Source organism: Quercus robur, chromosome 1, assembly GCF_932294415.1.
Source record: "Quercus robur chromosome 1, dhQueRobu3.1, whole genome shotgun sequence".
Classification (NCBI taxonomy): Eukaryota; Viridiplantae; Streptophyta; class Magnoliopsida; order Fagales; family Fagaceae; genus Quercus; species Quercus robur.
The window spans coordinates 19,810,927-19,836,694 of record NC_065534.1 but is presented as its reverse complement, the minus strand read 5'-3'; the positions used below and the strand labels follow the sequence as shown (position 1 = coordinate 19,836,694).

The window sequence follows — 25,768 nt, the reverse complement described above, 5'->3', positions numbered from 1 at the left end:
AATTCACTAAAAGATAAAATCATGACTGATTTTTTTTTTTTTTTTTTTTTTAACTACAAGTCTTGAGAATTAACTAGTCTCAAGATTTTAAATTTGAAATGTATTACATCCAAAAAATTTTCATGACAAATCAGAAGTGGTAAATTGTTATTGGTTTCAATTTAAACCTACCAATAAAATTATTTTTTTGTCCACTAATAACAACTTACCACTTATAATTTGCTATAAAAATATTGTGAATATAATATTTTTCTTTAAATATTAATAAGCTAAAATTTGAATTACAACCTACGAGCCTAAATCAGTCCGAATTGACCCGATTGCGCCCCAACATTAGTGACTCTAGAAGTGGTGATGTCCCTAGGTAAACATCTCAACTAAAAAATAATTTCCTTTTCGATCTCAGTGCAAATATGCTATTCTTTGCCAGGAAGAATCCCTATTCAACATCCAATCCCCCATCTCGGCTGGGTTGCAAAACGCATGAAGCACTGGAACCATCACAAAACGTTGATTATACCATATAATAATCGCATAACCTGGCTGATTTAAAATGCAAAACGAATGGGAAGCCAGGAGTGGTAAAAATAATATTTTATTTTATCTATTAAACAAAAGTGCAGGAAAAGCACTGGTATAACTCCATACTTCCAAGAGAGAGAAAGAAGAAAAAAATTTCATATTTGCTTCTTTAAATATTATGGATCCCTTCTGATAACAATTCAAAGTGCACCAGCTCAGACCTAAACTCAGAAACTGCGACTGGTTAACCATCATAGACCCCCAAATTTGCTACACACATCTAAACCGAACGAACAAAATCATGAAGCAAGAAAGAACAAATGAGTGTCACCCAACTATACCCTGTATACATTCACTAGTTCAAAAATCTTGTATATGTACCGTTCAGTTACATAGAATTCATGATGAAGGCCACTGACCTGTCACCCAAAGAAGAACCTCCACCAAAAATCGGAAGTACTAGAAGCTCAAAGGGGCTGTGGTTGAGAGTAGAAGATACATAATGACTCTGGGAAAAAGTCCTCCCCATCAAACTAGGAAAAAGAATTACATTAAAATCAACAACAAAACCCCACAGACACCACCCTCGATGCTAACTTCACTTGATGCCTAAACAGAGCTGCCTTCACTGCTTTTCCATTTTTTCAGCCTGAATGTGTAGAGGGTTGTCATCCCAATGCAAGAAGGAACTTTCACATACTATTTCCTAGTTGTAAATTTTTACAGGCTTCTCAAATGTGTGACGGTTCTGCAAAAATGTAATGAAAATGACAAATTAGAATCAACAGATTCCGGCATATACAGTGTTTACTCAAATACTCAACTAGCAGATTCAGAAAACAATACATCATGTAAACAGCGCACAAAAATCGAAACATATCTTGGAGACACATTCAGCATGTCTCCCAATTTCTCAGTCTAGACATGTCATTAAAATCTAAAACTTATATTTACTATATTTTCTTGGGAAGAGCACAGTTTACCTGACTAGACGTATAAGCTCTTTTAGGAGCATTGTCAGAGTGCTCCAATCCAAGATACTGCTCCCAAGCACCATAAACATCTCTTCTCTATGGGCATGTCAACAAGAAAACAATTAAACAAATGTGAAAACTATCTGATAGAAAACAGTAAGATATTTCTATAAACAAACCTGAAAACGATTGGACACAATGTCAGAGTCCTGAAGGTACTCTGGACGACCTAGAGAAAGAAATGCAAACTTCCACTGGCCAAATGAAAAACAGAGGGATGTTAGGATTGATTAAATGATTACAAAAATATTGATTTAATGCAACATATTTAGTAGAAAAAATAAGTACAATTTTGATACATGACTGATTATTAACATATCTACCTAACCAAGTTACTGAGCGCAATTGCACAAATATGAGTAAAACATGGCATAAATGTAGGAAGTAAGATATACCTTGGCAAACTCCTCATCTGGAATCTGTAATTTCTTCTGTATTCGCTCTTTAATTTCAGCCAAAGTCTCACCCTCATGTATGACCAAGAAAAACGGTTCCCCAAAGTTCTGAATTTGCTGTATAGAACAGAAAAAATGTAACATCCTCAGCAAATAGTTTTGATCATAAAATACATTAAAAAAAATTAAAATATGGAATTATGACCCCAAATAAATTATTTGCAGAACTCTTTACCATTTGGTTCTGAGCTGTATCTTTTGTGAAATGGTACACATGTATTAGGCGATCATGAGGACCAAGATTTTTCTCTTCTTCTGGAATCTAAAACATTTGAAAACAAGGGGAATCCATCATTATGAACACACATATAAACAAACAGTCAACAAGTCAGAATGTAGAAATAATATTACATCCCAATCATTACTCTCTTGTTGTGTCATTTCAACCATCTGATGCAAGTATATTTAATGGAGAGAGAGAGAGAGAGAGAGAGAGAGAGCAACCTCTTCTGCCCGTAATGTCCAGTATTGATCATTTATGTTCTCAATCTTTTCGCTAGGAGGAAAAACCTGCATATATGTGATGGCAGGATCAAAGGGTTTATAAATCGATGAGAACCAATAAATGTGGTTACATGTACAAGTTATCTGATAGCTCAAAAAAGTGGCAACGGCTACAGGAAATAGTTATCAATGGAGGCCTCAAATTAAATAAATACTTTTTCCCAACCAGCTCACTTAATGGACAAAGCTTATTAGATCTGACAAAACCATTATACTTTGGGTGAAAACGCAGTTCCAAAAACATCCCAGGTAAATATTCATAAAATTCTCTCTTTATATGAAAATTCATAGTTCATAAGAATAATAGTAAGAGCAGAACAGCAAGCAAACACGAGGCTCAAACCTTGTAGATCTTGTGATAGAAAACTTCAAGCAGCCGAAGTTCTGCATTAGGATGAGACAACTCGACCTGTTTCAGAATGCATCAAACTAAGTACCAAAAAAAAGAAGAAAAATGAACACTTCATGCAGAAAGCCACTGAGGAGCCAATAATAACTAATGCAAGTGTTCGCCAAGAGCCTTATAGCTCAAGTGGCACTTCTTAGTGTTTCCAATTGAGAAGCCCAGGGTTCAAATTCCCCTCCCCCAACTATCAAATTATCATCAACAAAAAAAAAGAAGAAAAAAAAATTGAAAGCGTTAGTAAAAATGAACAGGTCCAAATTTACCTTTGTTTTAAGATCATTAATTACATCTCCAACTGTGCTCTGTTTTGGCAGTCTTATAGTATGAACCACAACCTGGACAGAAGTGGACCAAATGTTTTAGCATGAATAAACTATAAATTTTCAGTTTGTAAGAATTTGATCGGTATACTCACTTCTTCTTTAGTAGCATGATGAAATGCTACTTTCAGAGTTTTCAAACCTTGTAATTCTGGTAGAGGGATGTCCAATACTTCATAGTACAATGTATCCGAAGTCTGTCACAAGACGCAAAAAGAGGGTTAGCTCTTTTCCATTGTAGCAGTATGCACTACTTAGGGCCAAGCAACTATTACCTGATTGTAGTGGACTAGCATATCAGACAAATGCTCTACCCCCCGGTACTTGATAGGGTGAGGTTTGGGTTGTTGAGAGTAACAGTTATGAGGGGTAAGCCTGATTTTGGATGGATCATCCAAACCAAGTTGCTGCGCTACTCTTTCTACAACGTCGTCATAAGTATGAAGTTTTGACCTTCAAATTTGTATTGAACAAATGTAGAAGATAACATTGCAATCAATAACAAGCTTTTAGCTCATAAATACACTAGTTAGTGCAAAAAAAAACTCAAAGTAAGATAATACAAATAAAAAGATTTCTACTTAAACCAATTAACTCACTTACAGCTCTAGACAGAAATCATCCTCCTTGGGTTTATCCAGAGCTCGAAAATGAACAACCTAAAATATATCAAACAATGCATGATTAGCAATGTCAGATGCTGCTTTACCATGTTGATAAGAGTGAAGCAAGGAGGGGTATAATTAAAAATTATATTAACTATAATAAGTAAATTGCAAAAATAATGTTTTTGTAAATTATCATTCTTGATAGGAAGCATTGAATATCAGCAGTGCCTCAATCATAAACCTCCAGACACGAATTATCAATAGAAGATAGTTTAAAATGCTGAGTCATGCAGTCAAACATGTAAGACTACGAGATTAGACAGCAGTGGATGCTACAGTGTTTATAGAAAAGGACTTGAGCATCTGGGGCTTCCACAAAGAGGTGAGGCTCAAAGAACATGCACCAAGTTGATGTCAGTCACTCCACAAAAAGTGAAAGGACTGGCTTCAAACCTTGGGCAAATGTCCAAGGCATGCAATTCATCACGTATTTCCTAACAAATGAAACAATTATAACACCACCCCCCCCCCCCCCCCCCCCCGGCTCCTTTTTTTCTCAGTACTATAATTTTTTTTTTATAAAGCTATCCAGATTCTTTTTGTTACTATAATTATCAAGACTTCGATGACACAAACAAAAAGGTAATAATATAGAGACCAGACAGCTCCTGCATTAAACTACTACACATTTTAATTATCAAACAAAACATTTATAAAAAGTTGGAGGGGAGCATACTTGGCGATTGTGAACATAATCCATAAATGAGGGAACATCTGGGTAGCGTAACTGCTCACCACCTTCAACTGGAGAAGATTTTTGAAAGCAAATGATGTCTCCATCTTCAAGCTGCATACAAACACCACAAATCAGTCAAAATACAAACAAAAAAACACTATTAAATTGACCATATATATATATAAGATTTATGGCAATACCTGGCTGGCTCGAAACGTGCACTTCTTGTCAACGGATTCACACATGACATTAGGATCAAACTTAATTTCCTGAAAATCAAAGAATGAGTAAGATAACATCCACAGAATATAAGACACAAGATAAATCAAGGTCCCAACTAAAATCAGATCTTGACACAACCAACACAGAACTGATGACAAGGCAGATTGATTGTCAATCAAATGAAAGCAGACCTGAATACCTGATAGTACAGCTTTGCCTATGTTGCATATTGACTAATGTGAGCATGTGCATAATAGGCACAAGCACATGTTAACAACTAGTCCTTTACCTAATGTAGATAATGTAGAGGAGGTTGATAATGTAGATATTTAGCTGCTATTTTGGGCTGCAAGGTAGGGGGACTGCCAATGTCTTATCTTGGTAAGCCTTTGGGTGCTTCTTCCAAGTCGACATCTATTTGGAATCCCATTTTGAAGTTTTAACGTCATTTGGCTGGCTGGAAGAAGTTGTATCTTTCTAAGGGGGGTCGATTAACTCTTCTTAGAAGTACACTTTCGAGCTTGCCCACTTATTACTTATCCTTGTTTACTATCCCCACTAGTATGGCGAATAAAATTGAAAAGTTGCAGAAAGATTTCCTGTGGGATGGTATGGGGAATAAGCAGTTTCATCTTGTAGGGTGGGATAAGGTGTGTTCTCCAATTGCTTGTGGTGGGTTAGGGATCAGGAAACTCACTTCATTAAACAAAGCTTTATTGGGAAATGGTTGTGAAGGTTTGGGGTGGAGGAGACAAGGTTATGGAGACAGGTAGTAGCATGGGAATTTGGGAAGGGGTTCGCATGGTTGTGGTCTATGGAGGAGTAGGAGGAAGGGGTTTTAGTGAGAATATTCGGTTTGAGGTGGATTGGGGGAATAAAGTTCAGTTTTGGGCCTTTTGGCATGATCATTGGTGTGGAGAAGAACCTCTAAAAGTGGTGTTCCCAATGTTATAGGAGATTGCTAGAAATAGGGAGGCATCTGTGGAGGATTTGTTGGTGGGCAGAGTGTAGGGAGAGGGCAGTGTTGGGATGTGAGGTTCCAACGATGTTTTAATGATTGGGAGATGGAGTTGGTGGCGGCTTTCATTCATCTGATTGAATCTCACATTCCTCTTAATGAGAATGTGGATTGTGTTCAGTGTAAGTTGAAGATGAATGGAGACTTTAATATCCGTTCTTTCTATAGCGATTTGAGAGCATTTTCTTCACCTCTTTTCCTTGGAAAAGCATTTGTCTAATGTATCAAAAAAAAGAAAAAAAGAATAAAAGACAATAGATTCTTTTTCTTTTCTATGAGAGCATCAACAATTTAAACTTCAAGATTTCATATCTGTGAATTGGATGCTCAACTGCTCTTAATCGCAATAATCCAATTTCTAGGTTACTAAGTCTGACCTGATCAGCATGCCCAAACCCATAACATGGTAACCTCAAGTTTTTTTTAGATAGGTACTAAACCTCTGGTTTTATTCTTCTCGCATACTAGAATAGAGTGCAGATTCAGAACAAACCAATGAAATCACCCAATTACTAATTTTAAAAAAAATATGGAAAACATACCTCATAAAGCTCAATCTCTTCGTCGGGAGTATAGCCAGCCATTTCATTTAATTTTGTTAAGATTTCTAATGGCTTACCAGTACTCTTCACAAAAAGCCTCCCAACATAACTGAAATCATGGGGGAAAAAAACCTAAGCCAAGTTGAGGCAAACACACTGTAAAAAATGCAGAATTAAAGAAACTATTATTTACCGGAGTTCTTCTTTCTCAGGATCATATAGCTTGAAGAAAAGCAAAATATCATCCTTTGTCTTATCAGGTGGAGCAATAGGGCGTAAATCCTAAACAAAATGACGCAGACAATGAGTGAACTCTCTTGTACAGAATGTTACATTGGAACAACTATGAAGCCTACACTGGAAGACAACATTACCAGGCCATGCTCTACTTCCAAGAACAACTTAAGTTCTGCATTGTGAACCTTATTTGACACCTCCCGCAGGTGTCCAACCTATGATACAGTGAAGAAATACGAGATTTAGCAATTAATATCTTCACATCAGCCAACTTAAACAAACAACCATACATATTTCCAAAGAAAAGGAACTTGAGGATGTTAGTCACCAACTAAAATCCATAAGTTTTGCACAGAAAACAACATGAAGACAAAGGTATAGCTAAAACTAAAAGATACAGGTCCTTTTTCATTGTCAAGAAAATGTAAAAGCATCAGAGAAAAAAAATGTGTGAAGACAAGACGAGTGTGTAGAACAAGATATGATCTTCTTTTCTTTTCTTTTTTTAATCAGTAAGAATGCAATATTATAACAAAACCTTGTGCTAACGATAATGAACACAAAGGATCATAAAAATACAAATAAATCAAATGCTAGATCTAAGATAACAAAATATGGTCAATTAAATAAAGAGAAATGTCATATCACAGCCTGTCACACAAAAATGCCAAACAAATCTGAGCACATAGAGAAACATCAGAAAGCAAAAGATATTTACAGATTGAGTTTCCTCTATAGGCGTTAATGGCCGGTTCGGGCGATATGTATGGTTTTGACGCTTTGCCCACAACCAAAAACGCTGAAATTGAACTGGTATTCCAAAATCCTTAGCAACGTCCTCCTGCATGCACCAAATTTGTAAGTCAACAAAAAACTGCAAAAGAATTGCAAAAAAACTGGAAATGAAAATACATAGTCATGATATATAGAACAAATACATCATCATTAGAAAGCCACAAAAAAACAATCAGCAGGCACTTGCAATGACAGTCACAATATTTTCATTTGGCAGTCACACCAATTTATTCTCTCTATTCAAGTGTGTTATTTTACTACCACTCTCCACATGAGTAGGGATGACTCTCTCCTGATAACCTTAAAGCTCATCAACATTATAAAGATCACTCTCTCAATGCTTGCCACTTTGAATCACTGACATACTCATACACAGTACCGCTTGAAAATTAAGTGTAAAATATAATTATTTTTTGAATGACTGGCCCATCAAATTAAGGGTAAAATATAATGCAGATTCCATTCTTGAGGGTGGCCACTTTAAGCAAAAATGCTAAAAATTACAACCATATCCAAACTTTTCATCCAGGACCCCACTCTATAACCAAAACAGGGTACAAAAAAAGAAATATAAACTTCTATGAGTGATATAGATTTTATTAAAAATAGGAGAATTATTTTATTAGAAATAGGAGAATAAGCCAAGTCTACAGGGGTATACACAAGCTCCTGGATTTTTTCCCTTCTCTCCAAGATGTTACAATCCAAAAGTCAGAAATTAAAAATATTCTAAAAAATAAATAGTGGGCCCAGAGGGAGAGAGAACCCCTCCATCTCCCTTCCCTCCCCTCCCTCTACACCCAACCAAACAAAGGAAAAACACTCTTCCCTCCTTTTTCTCTCCTCTATCTTCATTTCCGTCATCTTTCCCCGCATCCAAACATATTGGAAGGGCAATCGTGCTTGATTTAAGTAAGTTGTATACTTTTTAAATAGATGTCAAGTCAGATTTGTTCTTCCAATCTACTAGAAAGGCATACACCCTACAGTACAGTACTTAATAGCAAAAATAAATCATTGGTTAGTTTTTAGATAAAATAGATAGTAGACAAAAACAGAACAGTTTAAATGGCGGGTCATTTTTGTACAAATGACATTTTCCTTTTGTTCTCATATACATTTTGTTTTGAGTATCCTGTCGTTTTTGGCTTGTTTTGTCCCAAAAAAAATAGGTGTCCAAGAAAGCTAAAATGCAAAAAAATTGCCCAAAAAACGATGATGTGGTCCCTTGAACTTTAGTATCTTATTCTTCGAAATCTTTTTTTTTTTTCTTTCTCATATAAGTTTTGGTAGAAGAAACTTATCAAATAGGTTTTTTTTTTTCCAAAATTTATCCTGCAAATTTAAATATATCAAGAAAAACATACTCATGTGTAGTGCACTAGATCACAAGAATAGAGTTGGTCTAAAAAATCAACAGTAAATTATAACTGGGTTTAGATCCAACCATTATTTGTAATTGAATTACATAGTTTTACTAAAATATCAAAACGTGCACTTTTTAATGCTTACTGGTATGCAGAAAGCACACTCTGTGTGCTTCAGGTGTACTTAATTATGCTTAGGAGAGAATATAAGGGTTGATGGGAAACAGTAAGTGGAGAGTATGTAAGCAAAATAAGGGAGTAAACCATGAAAACAGAGTTCAAGTACAGGAGACTTGGAAACAAGTCCAGGGAATTTACAATCCACAAATGAGCACCAAACTACCTGGCTTTTTGAACACACAAACACATGCATGCAAAACATGCACACCTGTGCAAGTTTATGTTCTTCAGCTTTCAAGGGGAAAGAACTTGAAAATATTCAATCTGCCCAATATATGAACAGATTGATTAAAATATATATATCCTCACAAGAAAATTATCCTGGATTTCATCTACCTATTTCTTAGGTAATGACAGTTTAGCTGTTGGTTGAATTGACAGAGGGAAGGAGGAAAAGAAGATATTCTTTCATTGCTTTGATTTGAAAAATGATGAGGAACGGAGATGAAGAATCCCGTTTCCCTAGGGGCACACCATCTACTTCCTCCCAAGTTGGACAGAATGAAAGAAAAGAATAAGTGTGACCAAATGAGACTTGCAGAAATGTGTCACGTTTGTAATCAATCCCCATCCCCATCCCCCTCTCCCTCCCCAAAGAAAATGAATAAAAACAAGGTCCTTCATTCCACCAATAACTCCAAAAGACAACCTCAGTTTACAGTATATATTAAGCACATGAAATTCAAAATGTTACTAACAAAAATGGAGGAAAAAACATCATTACCACCCAGATTCACTTGTTAGGGAAAAAGAAAATCAATACTACTCAGAACAAACTGAGAAGCCACTAAAGAAATTCATATAAACGGGACAAACATAATACTTGCCACAAAAAGCAGGGAAAAAAGCTCATTGAAAAAACCAAGCAGATTCCACATTGTACCTTGAAAAGGTTAAACGGCATCTGCTTTTGAATACGAAAGCTCCGGACTTTGTCATGATCCACGAGATCAAAATATATATCCCTACCAATCTGCTCTACCAGATCTTCATCCCGTGCAACCTACATAAACCTTATAAGTAAGTCATAAGCTGATAATGCTCCACTATCCATGTGGAAAAAATAATGCTTGCACTCTTCTTAAAAACAAGTCAAAAAATAAAAGCACCAACCTTTATAATAGTATAAAGGTGTGCCTCAGCCTTTTCTTTCTTTTTATGCTCTTTTTCTTCTTGTTCTTTCTTCAACCTCTCCTGGAACAAGCCAATGAAAGTGATGAGGCCTGATTTCGAAACAAAGCAGTTTGGGACAAGAAGACTTGAAAGATTTATAGGACTCTAATGGTAACCAAGGTTCACTTAAAAGCCCATTAAGAGGATCATTTCAAATTTTTCACAGGAAAAAGAAGCAGACTACCATCTGACTTCAGATTTCATTGATTTCACATGACAAGCTCGAGCAGAATACCACTAAATCATTGGTCTCATCAGACTACAGTCATTAAGCCTCTTTAACTAGAATCTGTCACAAGCTTGTCTGAGACCCTTCATGAGAGTAAAGATCCCATCTTAATTCAGTCAGCGTTGCAAGCCAAGCTTAAGCATCCCACCATGAGTTGGCACAGCTCGTTTTCCTTTTATAGGCAAATATAACTCATGCAACCTTACATGACTGAACCCAAGAGCTCACCCCACCCCTTGTGCAAGGGAAAGAGATGCCATTTTTGGCCCAAAGACCATTCACAACTAGGCTTAATTCACTGTCAAACGTAATGAACTGCAACAACAGAAACTTACCCGAAGATGTTCTGCAATGTCCTTCTCATCCACATTACAGATTATCTTGTCCTTGTCACTGTCACGTATATACACCAGCATGTATGCATTTGAATATTTGGTAAATTTAAAAGGAGTGTTATTGAATCCAGGATTTGTCTGTGGTAACTGTCAAAATTTGGCAGGTAAATCATAAACAGAGTAACTATTATAAAATCAAATATTAGACATTGTGCTGACAAAAACAATACCTCTTCTTCACCACCATACTGCTCCTCCAATGCTCTCTTCACATCTTCTTTTGTTACCCTTTCATCATCAAATTTGTACCTGAAAATGAGTATATCTTAATGATAAACCATAGAATGAATAAACAATTGACCACAACCAAGCACCAGCAATATCAAGCACTCCCCCTCCAAGATTATATGTGATGCATGAAGTTCAATCAAAACTCTATCAAATTATAAACTCACAATACTCATACCCTCAAACTGGAACAGTGAGACACAAAACTATTGGTAGACCCTTTCACCATCAAGCTTATATCATAAATTCACTGAGATTCATGTAACACAGCAAAGAAACTACAGAATAGAAGCGATCATGAAAGTGGCACCAAGCACTAAATAGAAATTTAAAAATAATGAGCACTCTCAATACTTGTAATCTCAACTGATATAACAGGACTCATAGATAAATAAATAAATAAAATCGTAAACAGATTATTTCCTATTGATGTATAATATGAAGAGGAGAAAAAAACCCCAAAAAAAAAAAAAAAAAATTCTCATTCTCAAAAAAACTCAAGTATATTGCAACCACCCAAATATACAGGGGAGGAAAAGAAAAGGAAGGGCATACAACCAGAATGAATCATAAAGCTTCCTATCACAGGACAGGCGAACCACGTGGCTTTTTTGGTAAAGTAATAAATTCAAATTTTCTTGATTCCCATCTAGATAAGAAGTTTCACGAATTGGTTTAAGTTGAATTATATTGTTGAAAAAAATAGGTGGAACTGTTGAGTTAAAGGTATACACAAGAATTACAATCAAACATGATCATCAAAACCAGCAAAAGAAGGAGAAAAGACCATTTTTATAAGTACTAACAAAATTTAGTGATAAGAGAAATCTAAAATGGTAGTCTCCTAAAGAATTACAAAATGAAAAATTTATATGGAATAGCACTCATACACAGGCTGCATACAAGGGAGAACCCAAAATAAGTATAAAAAAGTTAAGCACAAAACTTCAGCATATCTAAAAATCCAAAAATTTTATTAGGGAAGCCAGATTCATGACCTTGGTCCATTTGTGAAGAGTCCTTAAGAAGGAATTCTTCAAAATATCTAGTGCGTCTCCTGTCCCTCAAATGTTCACTCTTTCCTTTCTCTCCAAATACACCACATCAAACATAGGGGAATGGCCTACTGAGTCGTAATTCCTTCATGATTTCCAACACTCTTAAGAAATCAACCATCATCTGTGGCATCACCATCTGATATCAACCGAATGGAATATCATATTTCAAAGCTCAACCAATTGCCCATTTATCGAACACATACAACACTGATTTTGCCAAGAGTAGTTGAGCAAAAAAAGTATAATCTAAATGGATGGCACATTAACTTTCCACATGCTTCACCAAGTGAAGGATTGACTGCCTTCTTAAAAACTTTGTAATATGATTTAACTTGGAAAAACCTTCTTGTTAAAGGAAGCCAAATGATTCTATCCTCTTCCATGACATTAATGTGAACAGCATATAGGATCTCCAAAAATGAAGTCAAGGACTCTAATTCACAATCATGTAAAGAACATAATAAAATCAGATTCTAATGAATACCACCATTCATCTGTTCGAAGTAATCCGCCACCAATGCATCCCTATCCCTTGCAATGTTGTAAAATTCAGGATAAGCATCCTTAAGCAACCTGTCCCCGCACCAATTATCATGCAAAAGTTCTAGACCCATCCCCTACCATGAACTGAACAAATCTCAAAAACTTACCCTATTCATATATGCTTCCACAAACTGACTCTATTTCTAGAAATTATCATATCACCACCTGCCCCAAGACTCTTTTTTTTTTTTTTTTTTTTGATAGGTAAGAAAGATGCATATTCAAAAAACTGCTAAATGCAAAGTAGCACCAGCATAAAGACTCTCCATAATTGTAGTCAACTATCTTCCTCCAAAGACTATCCCTTTCCTCCAAATATCTCCACAGCCAAGTCACAAGAAGTGCTTAATTAAAAAACATCTTCTTTCTTACCCCCACACCGAGGAAATAAGATTACCGATTACATTCCAATTCACAGAATAGAACTTTTGCTCCTCTCCCATAAAAATAAAATAAAATAAAGTTGGATCTTTTCCAATCTATTTGCCAAACCAGCTGGCAATGAAAAATGCAACAAATAGTACACAGGAAAACTAGACAAAGTGCTCTTCTTTGTAAGAGTTAGTTGTCCTCCCTTTGACAAAAAAAAATTCTTGCAACTAGCCAATTTTTTTTAATCCTTTCCAATACTGGTAGGTAACACACACACTCAATGGGTCTTCAGCTCACGAACTCACTCTCCAGCCAGTTAGTATGGGAGAAGGAAGTGCCAGTTGAGCTGACTCATTGCTCTCCACTCCAAATATTTATTGACTAGAATTATGCATGTAGGGGTAGTCCCAAATATGTTACTTGGAGGGATGACACCTTAGAGCCAAGAAAAGTTTCAACTCCTCCACATCCCTCACTTCCCCAACTGTCCCATTTCAGATTTGGGTAACCTGAAATGGCTTCAAAACATCACAAAAGACACCTCAAATACTGCAGGTGATCAGATTCTGCCCCAAAGAAATAATTGTATCATCTGCAAAAAGTATGTGGGAAATCCCCAACAACTCACAATTCAAATTGTTTACAGAAAATCCCGAAAGATGCCTCAATTCCAATGCCTTAGCTTTCAATCTGCCAAGAGCTTCCATTACTTTAACACTGAGGAGCGGATAAAGAGGATCTCCCTGACATAAACCCCTAGAACTTACCAAAAGTCCACTTGGTATGGCATTGATTAAAACCAAAAACCAGGCAATGGAATAAAACAGTAGACATTGCCAAACAGATTAGACAACGTGGCTTTACCTCAAAATATACCGTACAGTTTATCTCTTAGCTTCAATAGATTGATTCTACAGACAACATAATAGCAAGAACTCAGGCAAACAGATGCATTGGAGACTAGTGTGCAGCCAAGGAGGCAGACCACTTCTCAAGGCTTTTCTTTCCCCCAACAACAAAAAAGTACTACTCCACAATCATGTTAAGTAAACAGCCACAAATACAAAACAGTACTCCCAACTGAAGCCCACAGACAGGATGGAATGGAAAAGGTTCAGGGATTGATTGAAAAACTAAATTATTGAGACATACAACGCCATTACCAGGATGTGACTTATTTTTTTAGTAAATGTCTACAGAATGTATTATGGGCTAAATATGCGCATGTATCTATCAATTTATGAATGATCATGTGTCTGTTGTGTATTTATATATTTACAACTTCATACTTTGCTGCTTCCAACTGACAACTTGGTAATGAAATTTGTGTTTATGTAGCAAATCTTGCATCATGTTTTCATTGAGGCTTACAGCACAAAAAAGTGGTGTGGCATGTGTGACGAATGGACACCACAAATCTATTAAAAAAAATGCATACCACTGATCAGAAAGAGTCGGCCTGATAAATGCATAATAATGTCCTCCGTGCACCCCGCCACTGTGTACCAAAACACTGCAAACAAAGCAAAATAAATAAATACTAATGGTACCATGAACAGAAAATACAATTAATGGTACGAGTAAGAAAAGCACAAACAAGTTTAGAAATGGGGCCAATGAATAAGATTTGTTATAATATTTGTTAAGTGATTAAGTTACCATTTCCTATCAGTTTAAGCTTTGGAAACAATCGGTACTCTATCATGATATCAAAGCAAGTGATTATGAGTTTGAACCTTATCTCCACTCTACCTCCAACTTAAACAGTTAAAAATTCCACATGTTCGGCTCCAATTTTTTTTTTTTAAATTTGATAGTTACAATTGGGTTGGAGGATTCGAACTCTAGATATCTCCATTGAAAACAAACACCAAGAGGTGCTAGTTGAGCTACAAGGCTCTTAAGAACAATGGGTAATTTATCAAAATTTATGGTGGAATTAAACAGTATATCCATTCTTACAATTTTTCCCTTCACTCTGTCCTACAATAACAATGAGAGTTCCCATATGTTTCAGACTTTAAAAAGGGAACAAAATGTAGAAAATAAGTAGTACTCTCAAACCAATCTACCTAAGCATACAAGTGTACAAATATGGTAGAGCACATAAAAACCTCACGTTAATATGAATTTTTTTTTTTTTTAATCCTATTATGGGAGTAAGCAACACAAGCAAAGTTCTGCAGACCCAACCAGATCAGAAAAATAAAAAAAAAATCCCCCATTCTTTGATAAGTTATATATATATATATATATATATATGCATGCATACATGCATGCATATATGTATACTCTGTGTACACTGCTGCCTGACTATATCATGATCGTTCATGGATCACAGTAATTTTATAGTACTTTGGCTTGGTCCACTGCAATTATTACGCATCTGAAAAGTATTCCACCACGTAAATGAGAGCAGAGCAGAGCATCTAAAGATGCAACACTTCCCCCATGAAGTATGGAAAGTATGTTTTAATCTAACACAATACAAAGATCCACATGTCTTGTCTACAAATAACATTGCGGCTCTAAATACCATGTGTAATAAATATCACCACAAAGCTTGGCTATATGCGTAGACTAAACAGATAGTGATAAATCGCAAATGGCAAAACAAATTTAAATTATTACCTGTGAAGCGTGTAAAGATTACGAACACTTCTATCAGCATCGGGTGATAAATATTTGCCATTCTCCCGATCAAGGTCAAGTTCCAATGGGAACTCATAACGATCATTTATCTACACAAAAAGGAAAAGAATTCTAATCATTTCTGTCAAACTGAATAATTATAACACAAAACAGCAGAGTTTAGAGCAAAAATGTATAATATATGATTTCTAATGTATAATATGTGAATGTACACAAAGAAAAAACATTATTTGACTACTGACCTTCACCATCGTGTCCCGCATAAAATCATATTCAAATCGTTTTAACTGAAGTTGAAGTACCGGGGGGAAGTCAATGAACAACACCCCCTTCTTAGCATCCTGAAAGAATCATGCAATATTATGAATAACAGTATCTAAGAAATCAACCCATAAAATAGAAATTTCTTATGTGATTACATTTGAACACATTCTAAACAACTGGAGCAAATAATTAGAAAATAGAAGTTAAATCCATAGCCAAAATTTTTACACTGCAGATGGAATAATACATTGAAACCACAAAACAATCAACTATGCTGCACATCTAGCCAACAGTTCTTTTTTTTCTTCTTTTTGACTAAGTAGTGGATATATTACAGAAGCACAAAGAGGAGCAAAATCTGAGTACACAGGCAGTATAGAAGAAAACCACCAAGAGTAGGAAATGGCAGAACAAAGCTAAATAAATAAATAAATTAGAAAATCAAAGAAGTCTAAAAAAGGAGAAAGAGAAAAGTTCAGACGCCACCATTCACTGATTTCACTCATAAAGCAACCCCATAAGTAGAAGCTTCAATTTCTTTTCTTTTTTTGATAGGTAATAAGAGTAATATTATTGATGAAAAAAAAAAAGGAAAAAGACAAAGGTGTTCATGATGTTGAACACAGGAAAACATAAACAGACAACAAAGAAAAAGAAATCAAGAGGCTATTCTAAGAGAAGACAAACTCTAAAAGAGAGGAAAAATCCGTAAATCCCGAGCACTGAGACCAATCAAAAAGACTACGCTGGCATAGATATTTTAACTCTACCAACGTCTTCTCAGTGTCCCCAAAAGAACGACAATTTCATTCCATTCACACAATCCACATTAAACAACTTGGAATCAAATTCCAAGTATCTGAAGTATGATTCCCTAGCCAATGATGCCAACATAATAACCCTAATACTGTTGAATGTCCAATCATTTATTAATCTCCAAATACACGACATAAATAAAACAATAAGTTGAACACGCACCCAATGGGTCTTGAACCCAAGATATCTCACTCCACCCAAAAAATTATAAAGAGAGGAGGTGCCAGTTGAATCCACAACCTCACATTACTCTAATGCTCCTAAAGAGCCCTTTTCAACATGGCAATATCTTCTCAACTGTCATAGCATAAACCACCCAATCCCAAACAACGATGATCAAAGCTCCCTAGCCATGAAGAAATGAATTAGAAGATGGTCCACTGTCCCACCACTAGCACTCCGTCTGTGTGCCTTCTCTTTGTATTATTTCTTTTTTCAATGAAGCTCATTACTTATCAAAAAAAAAAAAACATAAATATACCATGATTATTATATTTTTTTTATATTATTAATGGTTACAAGCTTAGTCATTCATGAATTTGTGTTCTTTATAATAGCAACAATAAAGGAACCTCACGAAAGTTGCCAACCCATTAGCTAATAAGAAACCTTCGCCCGCCAGATGTACTACCAAGGGAAGATGTTACCCCCACCCCGCTCTCAAGCATGATAATTTCATTTCACCCCAAAATTCCTATTTCACTCCAAACTTCCAATCCAAGTTTAAAAACCAAAAACATAGGTCATTTCGGAATAACCTAGCGAGACCGAGATTTTTCATGATAAAATTTTTTTTTTTTTTTGATAAGTAAGAAGAGAATATTATAAATAAGAGAATAGCAAGAGAAATACAAAGAGTTCACGGTAGTGAACAAAGGAAAAAGGAACAAAAAAATAGATGTAGCCCCTAATCTGAACCTGGCATGACCCAATCAATCCCAAACAACCGAAGCATAGACATCCACAAAGAATGAGTTATCGGGCAAAAAAGTAATAGGTGATCCACAAATTCCGCATTGCAACAACACAAGCAACAACGATTCACCAAAGGGTGACCACGAAGCATAAGATTATTTCCAACATGTTTTGAGATTCGGACTGATAAAACCAATATCTTTCTTTCACATGTAATAAACCAATATCTCAACCACTATATTTTAAAAACGATAAATGTTCTTTCTCCTAGATTTTTCGTATAGATTTATATAATCACCTATGATGCAACCACGGAAAATTAATTTGTTACTGGTTCACAAATTCGCCTATCCAAGACTTATTTTATGGTGCCCACATGTGAAGTCCAATTGAATTAAAAGTCATGTAGTTCCAAAGTCTAGTTATATGCGTCCTAGAGTTAAAACAGATTTTATTTAACAAGTTATGGTCAATTTTGTCTTTAGGAGCAACACTGTAATTTATGCAACCCCTACAAATTAAGGGTATTGTGGTAGTTTAGTTTAGTCTAGAAATTTCTAAAAGATCCTAAGTATATTATGTTTTATGCTCTTTGAATTCAAGTTAGTATTTAATTAGTTATTACCTTATTAGTTATTCAGTTTACTACTCTAAATAGACTATATATATATATATATATATATATGTATGTATGATAAGTAAATGCGCTTTTTATGGAACAAGATTACTTCATGTACATGTTAGGTCTAAAGAATTATAGAAGATTATGTACCGAAGGATAACGATACTGAAAACTCAGGAATGGAATTACTATTAGTAAAACCCCATGCTCAACACCAATTGAACAACATGAAAACAACTCAAAAAATTGTAGCCCTAGGGATTCCACACCCTAACAATCTAACAAACAGCTCTATCAAATGTATTGAAGATTAAGTTCCCGCCATAGAGTCCACAACAAACATAAGAGGACCAAATTCCAAATATCTGAAGAATGCTTAGCGAACCAAGTTCACCAACCAAACAAGAGGTCAGTGAACATTTCCAGTAGCACCCAATGAAACCCAAAGGAACGAAATACAAAACTCCACAACGCAAAAATGAGTTCTTATATTTATTTATGCTCAATGTACTAGAATAATAAAGGCTTCTCTCTTTCCTTCTCTTCTTTTTTCTTTTTTTTTTTGTGCTGCTGTACATACAGTGAATAACCCCTGAACATCATAAATTTCTCTCTTTTCCTTCTTCCTTACAACCCCAAGTCATGCCCTTCCACTTACCTATCAAACCCTATAACCTCACGTACTTTCCCTTTTTTTTATACATACATACATACATATATATATATATAAAGTAAGAATAATTTTATTATAATAAAAAAAAAAAAAGAATACTTTCTGCAATAAGCACAAAGTAGCCAAAAGAAAACAAAATTAAGTACAATAAGAAAGGGACTATAGACATGGGAATGGAGTCACTAGATGTGAATCCCCATGTACGATACCAATCAAACAAATTTCTGACAAATAAGGCCAAAAGCTGGTCCTCTAAACTCTCCAAATCCTCAAACGTATGTCTGTTACACCCTCCAAATAATTCAAATCAAACATAAGGGCACTAAATTCCAAATACATGAAGAATGCTTCCCGAACCAATTCCTCCAACCTAATATCTAACTCTTAATATTTGCGGCCAATATTTCAAGATACCATTATAAGTTTCTATAAGCAAACCAAAACCCCGCCAAAATTCAAAACCATGATTAACAAATTTCTTTTCAGATAGGTATTGAAGATTTTTATTGAAAATTTTAAAATAGCATACTCTCTGTGAACACAAGCAGTGTAATACTCTCCATGCACACAAGAGGTGTAATAGGGATACTACAAATGTCATCTAAAGTTACATATATCTAGAAATTCCTCCAAAGTAGAAAATGAGTGACCACTCAAAGCAATCATCCAATCATACATGGAGCGTAACAAAAACAGTTTTAACTCTGAAGGAGAACACTCAATCCCAAATAGTCTCTCCAAATAGTCAAATGATGCATAATAAAATTGCCCCCATAAGTCAGCAAAACCAGGCCCGAGCCCCCTTTCCAACAAGCCAGCAAATCCACTACCTCTTAGCCATAATCCAATGTAGTCCGAACAAACAAAACATCAACAACCATGGATTATACGCATAATCACAGTGAAGGAGCAAATAGTCTGTAGACTCCCCACTGTTCTTGCACATGCAACACCACTCTACAATACATATATTTCTCTTTCGAGGATTATCATAGTGAGAATCATTCCTCCAGGGTTTTATAACAACAATGCCAGATGCACCTGCAATTCGATTAAATCTGCCAGTAGACAGTAGCTCTTATTTTTTGCAGTCTTGCATCTGTTACTATGCACACAATCACAGAGAGTCAACACACTCTCAATCATTGACCTCAACGAGAAAACTCATGTGGCCATGCAGCACAAATATGGAACATGGAACTATACATACGGCAGTATGTCAATTGCACAAAGAGTAAGCCGCATATATGGTGGGATCATGCCTTCTGTTCCTAGAAGCAATTACATAAAATGTAGTTGCCAGTATGTGTGCACATATCAAATCCCGCCATATATGCATGAAAATATGAAATCCCTCCATATACGTAACAGAAGAGGAAAGGTTTTAAGATTTTGGAAGCCGATGTTACATACTTTAGCAAATGAGTAGATATTAATGGTTAATACAAACCTGTGGATACACCGCAGATGTAAAACTAATTTCAACCAAGAAAAATACTAGATTGCAAATAATGTAAGTGTTTCTGGTTTCTCATATGACACCAAAAATATATATATATATATATATATATATATATATACATTCCCATAGCACTTTTAGGATCACAATAAAATAATTCCAAGCTAGCAAACATACAAAATAAATAAATGAAGAATTTTAAACATGACTAAACACTGAACACTTTCAACAATTTTAAAAGATTATAAACAGACAAATAAATGTCCCACTATTACCATTGAAGACATTCAACAAACTCTACAATTTTAATTAGATTTACTATCTTGGCATGAATTCTACTAAGGGTTAAATAAGATATTTACAGTATAAAGATGCATACTGGCAAGTAGCAACTAACCTGCAATCCATAGTGTTCAGCGTGATATTTATTATCACCCTCAAGACGTTCGACTTCCACATATTTATCAAATGAGGCATAAACATCCCGACAACCTTTGACATCAAGCTGAAGATCTGCCATACGCATATAAAGAAGTTCATGCCATACAGCACAGGAGAAGCAACAAAATCCTCATTCAAATTTGAAGAAAACATTACCATAAAATGATTCCTTTCTTGTTGATTTGTAATCCACATTAATGCATTCAATGTAGTTCATATGATGCCCTTCAAATAACTTCTGTATTGTTCCCTCTACAACAGTTCCCTATTGACAAATCAACAAAAACCTAGATTTTTAATAAGTCTCACATCTGAAAAAAACTCATGAAGAGAAATCCCGTCAAATTTTTACCTTCATTTTGTCTTCAAGTTTTTCAGAAAGAACCCTATTAAGTTCTTGCACATCATGCTGCATAAAAGAATCATATGTGTCCCATCCAAAAGACTTGGTCAGCTCTTTTGTTGCAACACTGTTGTCACTGTACTGGAGCTTGTAAAATAGGCTCTGCAGAGCCAAAGGAATGCTAGCTGATGGCAAATCATTTTCAGTTGTAGGCATATGGTACACAGCCTGCAATATAAAACCAGGACGTTAACTTCTAAAGTAACCACAAAGGGGACATTTTCGAGTGCTACAGGAAAAATTAAGCATCAGTACTAACCTTCCTAAAATAAGGAATATGGAATAGAGTTTGGAGAAGTGAGTTCATGTAACATGTTGCTCCTTGGTTCTTAAGTCCAACATAACCAGTCTCCTTTTTTGAGTCGTAAGTCCAATAATCCACAACCCTACGAACTAGAACCTCAGCTTCAATTATGACAGAATCATTGACAAGATAACCTCTACTAGGATCGTATAGTTCGCCAAGAGGCATAAAGGACGTGAAGCCCCAATCACTTTCTCGCGCATTGAACTGATGCTGTGTGTCTGCATAATGAGAATATGATGGGAGTCACAACAATAATTATGGGTACACCCAAACAACAAAGACAACATCCAGTTATGGAACAAGAAATCACTATTGACCAGATCAAATTTGAACGTCAGTCTAAACCCATAATCACCTTAGAGTTTTCAAATCACATGGTCTAAATCACCAAGTTGCAGTGAACAAGCAAGAGTCGAAACATAAATATGTTTAATAATTCGGCTAAGGACGTGCTTAGAAGTATCTAGACACATGCTCAATTGCTGTAATAAACAAACAGAAACGGGCATGTGCTGGCAGGTTAGGCAAGTTCAAACATGCTATTTTCATTTAATGTAAAAAAAAACATTTTTTTTAATATGTAAATGTAAACAAAAACAATTATGGATTACTAAAGAAAATTGTAGCATTACTTATTTCGCATTTAAATTGGCTCTCACTCCTTAAGCTCCTTGCCCTTTTTTTTCTTTTTTTTGATGAGTACGAAATAATATATTTAGGGAAGACTACTTCATTAAAGATATGAAGTAGCCTGAAAAAATAAGAACAAGCAACAGAAAAGAAAATAAAAAAATTATGTACAAGAAGAAAGGGAATCTAAAAACGGTGGAATTGAATCCCTAGAAGTAAATCACCAATCAAGCAGGGTTCCTGCAAATAAAGCTAGAAGTTGATCACTGGTAAGCACCAAATCTTCAAATATACAACTATTATGCTCCCTCCAAATAATCCACATCACACAATGTAGTACCAAATTCCAAATATTGGAAGAATTTTTTCCCAACTAGTTTCTCCATCATGCCAATAAGTCACTAACCCTCTTGGGTAAAACCCAACTCACACCAAACGATCTAAAAGCAAAACTCCATAAAAGAGAAACCTCCCCACAATGCAACAGGAGGTGATCAACACTCTCCTCACTACAACGGCAGAGGCAGCACCAATCCACAATTGTAAAGCCCCTTCGCCTCAAATAATCGCCTGTGAGAATCTTCCCCCACATAGTCATCCAAACATAAAAAAGACACTCGCCGTGGAGCCTTCACACCCCAAATACTTTTCCAAGGAAAACTAGTAGAGCTAGATCCCTTAGAGCACCATAAAAGGACTATATGTCAAAATCCCCCTTCGACCTTAACCCCCACCTCATCCTATCCCATCCTCATTTGAAGGTTTATGCGGCTCCAAAGTGTGGAAAAAGACCCCCCCCCCACCAACTCCATCTCCCAATCATTAAAACGATGATGAAATGGTATATCCCAACTCCACCCTTCCTCCACAGTTTGATTCACCAACACATCTACACAGACACATCCCTAGAAATAGCAATCTCAAATAAAATCGGGAAAGTTACTTTCAATGGCTAATCCCCACACCAGTAATCATGCCAACACCAGACCCTACTCCCCAAATTATGATTAACATTGCCAAGGGTACATTAGTCTAACAAGGCTAGCCCCAACTGCCAACAAACTAATTCTTGCATCTTACTCAATCCTTCAAACATGGGAGAACTCTTGGAATCATTACAACTCATTGCCAAAACCATAAAATGATCAAAACTGCTACCTATGCCTCCTCCCCACCCCCCCCCCCCCACCCCTTCCCTCTTAAAGAAAAAAGAAAAAAGAAAAAAATCCCAAGGAATAATATAAACAAGGGGGTACCTTTTCTGACTGAGTACTTATGATGAATTTGATTAACCACGGCCAAGCTAAACTGTGCATATCTACTCCATCCATAAGGCAAACTTTGTGAATCGGCAACATCCAAATACATAGACAAGTGGTCCACATTGTTTCCCTTTGGGAAAATAAGCACACGCCTGCCCAAGCAAAGCAAACAAAAAGATGAGTGATGGAAATACACACCTAATGAAGGTTCAACACATTTCAACAATGAAAAGAAACCAACAATACCATTTAAAACCACCAACAACAAATACTTCTGAATAGACCTTCTTCGCATTCAGCCTAGAAAAGTTGTCAATCCTCCATGTGAACCTCGATGATGGAGGATCCTCAACTGGCTGGTTCTCCACAGTACTAGCAGTTTCAGTTTGTGCTACAACTAGCGATTAGAAAAAAAAGAACATAAACACATAAAATAGATAAATAGCTTATATCTTAGCACACCAGCAGTAATCGAAACCTATAATGTACCGTGACCACAATGTAAACTAAAACCAGTACTCCATTTGGCTGCCCCAAAAAAAAAGGTAAATAAGTCATATTCACCTTGACAGAGTAAGCTATTTTATGTGGTAAGTTACACACACACACACACCCAAAGGGTCTCGAACCCACAATTTCAGCCTCCACCTAGCACTTATAAGAGGAGGAGAAGGTGCCAGATGAGCTCTAGCTCATTGACCAAACTGTCCAAGAAAAATCCAAAAAACACTTCCCTTGCATGGGATATTGGGGGAAAAAAAAAACAAAAAATTGCTCACATTTGCTCACAAAAGCAATAAGGATACTCCAAAAATGCACTCTAGAATCCTAAACAACTACTTCTCGCTAACTTTCCAACATTTTCTTATCATTTAACGAATTCAATCAGTTCAACCAGCACTGAAGAATCAAACCCGAAAATATACAGATCAAAAGAAAGACTAGAATCACACCATCCATTGGTTGGTGATTGTTCTCAGCTAAATCGGAGTGCGGCACGAGCATCTCCTCATCCTCCTGTTGCTGTAAACAGAGCACACCCAAAAAAAAAAAATCAGTGTATTAAGATCCACCAAAAAAAAAAACTAAACCCTTAATTAATTAACCCAAAAACCCCTAAAATGGCCAAAATCCAGGCATCAATGCGACATATAAGCATAATTGAACTGAAGTGAAACGAAAAAGCCCTAGATTACCCCAACCCCAAACAAAACCAAAAAAAAAAAAGCTCAATCAAAATATCGAACTGTGTTCGAATTGAGAAAAAAAAAAAAAAAAATTTAAGACGATCAGTGAGATTGAACCGTACGATTAAGGGCATTGAAGTAAGAGCAATTTAAACTAAAATTAATTAAAACACACACATATATATATATACACAAATAGAGAGAGAGAAATAGAAGGACATACATCAATAGGAGCAGGAGTCATGACAGTCATGATTGAAGAAGGGAATTGAGGTTTCTGCTGTGGCTTTCGAAGGAAAGCGGAATTCCTTCCCGAGAGAGAGAGAGAGAGAGTAAGGGAAAAGGGGGAAGAGAAGAGAAGAGGGAAAGAGTGCGAAGCGAAGAGAGAGAGATCACACCAGATGAAGCTGGTCGATGAGAGGGAGCCAAGAAAGAAGGAAAGGTCTTGGTCTTTTATTTGTGTAGGGGTATTTTCGGTAATTTGGGAGCTTGGGATACGGGTAGACTGGGTAGACAAGAAATTGGAGATGACGATGCTATTGGTTCCGTACGGTAATTGTACAGCGTATTACCGTAGAGGGCAACGGGTTGTAGAGTCACGCTTTGTGATTACTCTCTCTCTCTCTACGAAATAAAAATCAACTCGTCGGGACGCGCACTTTGGGGGAATTACTAAAGAGTTTTTAGGACTCTCCTCGTCTCATCTTTTTTAGTCAAAAAAGTTAAACCTAATCAGTAATCACATAGAAACCGGTTTTTTTCTCCAAAAAAAAAAAAAAAAAAAACATAGAAACCGGTTTTACGATATGTTTGTTTGGACGAAAATTTTTTCTAGAAAATAAATTTTTTTTTAAAAGTATTTTTTATAAAATTATCTTTTTTTTTTATATTTGATAACAGCCTTAAATGAATTGAAAAACAATCTTCTAACTTTCTTTATTTAGCTTGTTTTTCAAAAAAGTTTAATTAAAAATAATCTCTAAAAATAAGTCATACTTTTTTGATTGACCAAAAATAGTTTTCCTTTAACTTATATTTTTTTATACTACCAAACATTGGAAAATACGAAAAATTATCTTTACTGAAGTTTCTCATTGAAACGAACACGGCGTTAGAGTAAAATACACTTTAGTTTTTAGCCTTAACTCTCGTTTGGGAGGAGTGAATATAAATGAATGAAAATAATAATTTTA

The 25,768-nt window shown here is 35.7% G+C and overlaps 1 protein-coding gene across 1 annotated transcript; it reads right to left on the bottom strand.

The window, feature by feature from the left end:
• Positions 1-847: 847 nt before the first annotated feature.
• Positions 848-25,012, bottom strand: LOC126724528 (ubiquitin C-terminal hydrolase 12-like). Its single transcript, XM_050429032.1, has 32 exons — positions 24,799-25,012; positions 24,342-24,411; positions 23,635-23,785; positions 23,383-23,540; positions 21,449-21,714; positions 21,139-21,357; positions 20,943-21,051; positions 20,743-20,858; positions 15,839-15,937; positions 15,576-15,685; positions 14,383-14,457; positions 10,914-10,992; positions 10,684-10,830; positions 10,060-10,140; positions 9,830-9,949; positions 7,323-7,445; positions 6,742-6,819; positions 6,561-6,649; positions 6,368-6,476; positions 4,786-4,854; positions 4,586-4,696; positions 3,845-3,900; positions 3,517-3,694; positions 3,337-3,438; positions 3,185-3,256; positions 2,859-2,924; positions 2,456-2,521; positions 2,187-2,273; positions 1,952-2,068; positions 1,676-1,750; positions 1,506-1,592; positions 848-1,270 (listed from the first exon to the last, which is right to left on the bottom strand). The coding sequence occupies exons 1-32, from the start codon at positions 24,826-24,828 to the stop codon at positions 1,229-1,231; spliced, it is 3,357 nt and encodes a 1,118-aa protein (XP_050284989.1). The 5' UTR covers positions 24,829-25,012; the 3' UTR covers positions 848-1,228.
• Between the last annotated feature and the right edge of the window lie 756 nt (positions 25,013-25,768).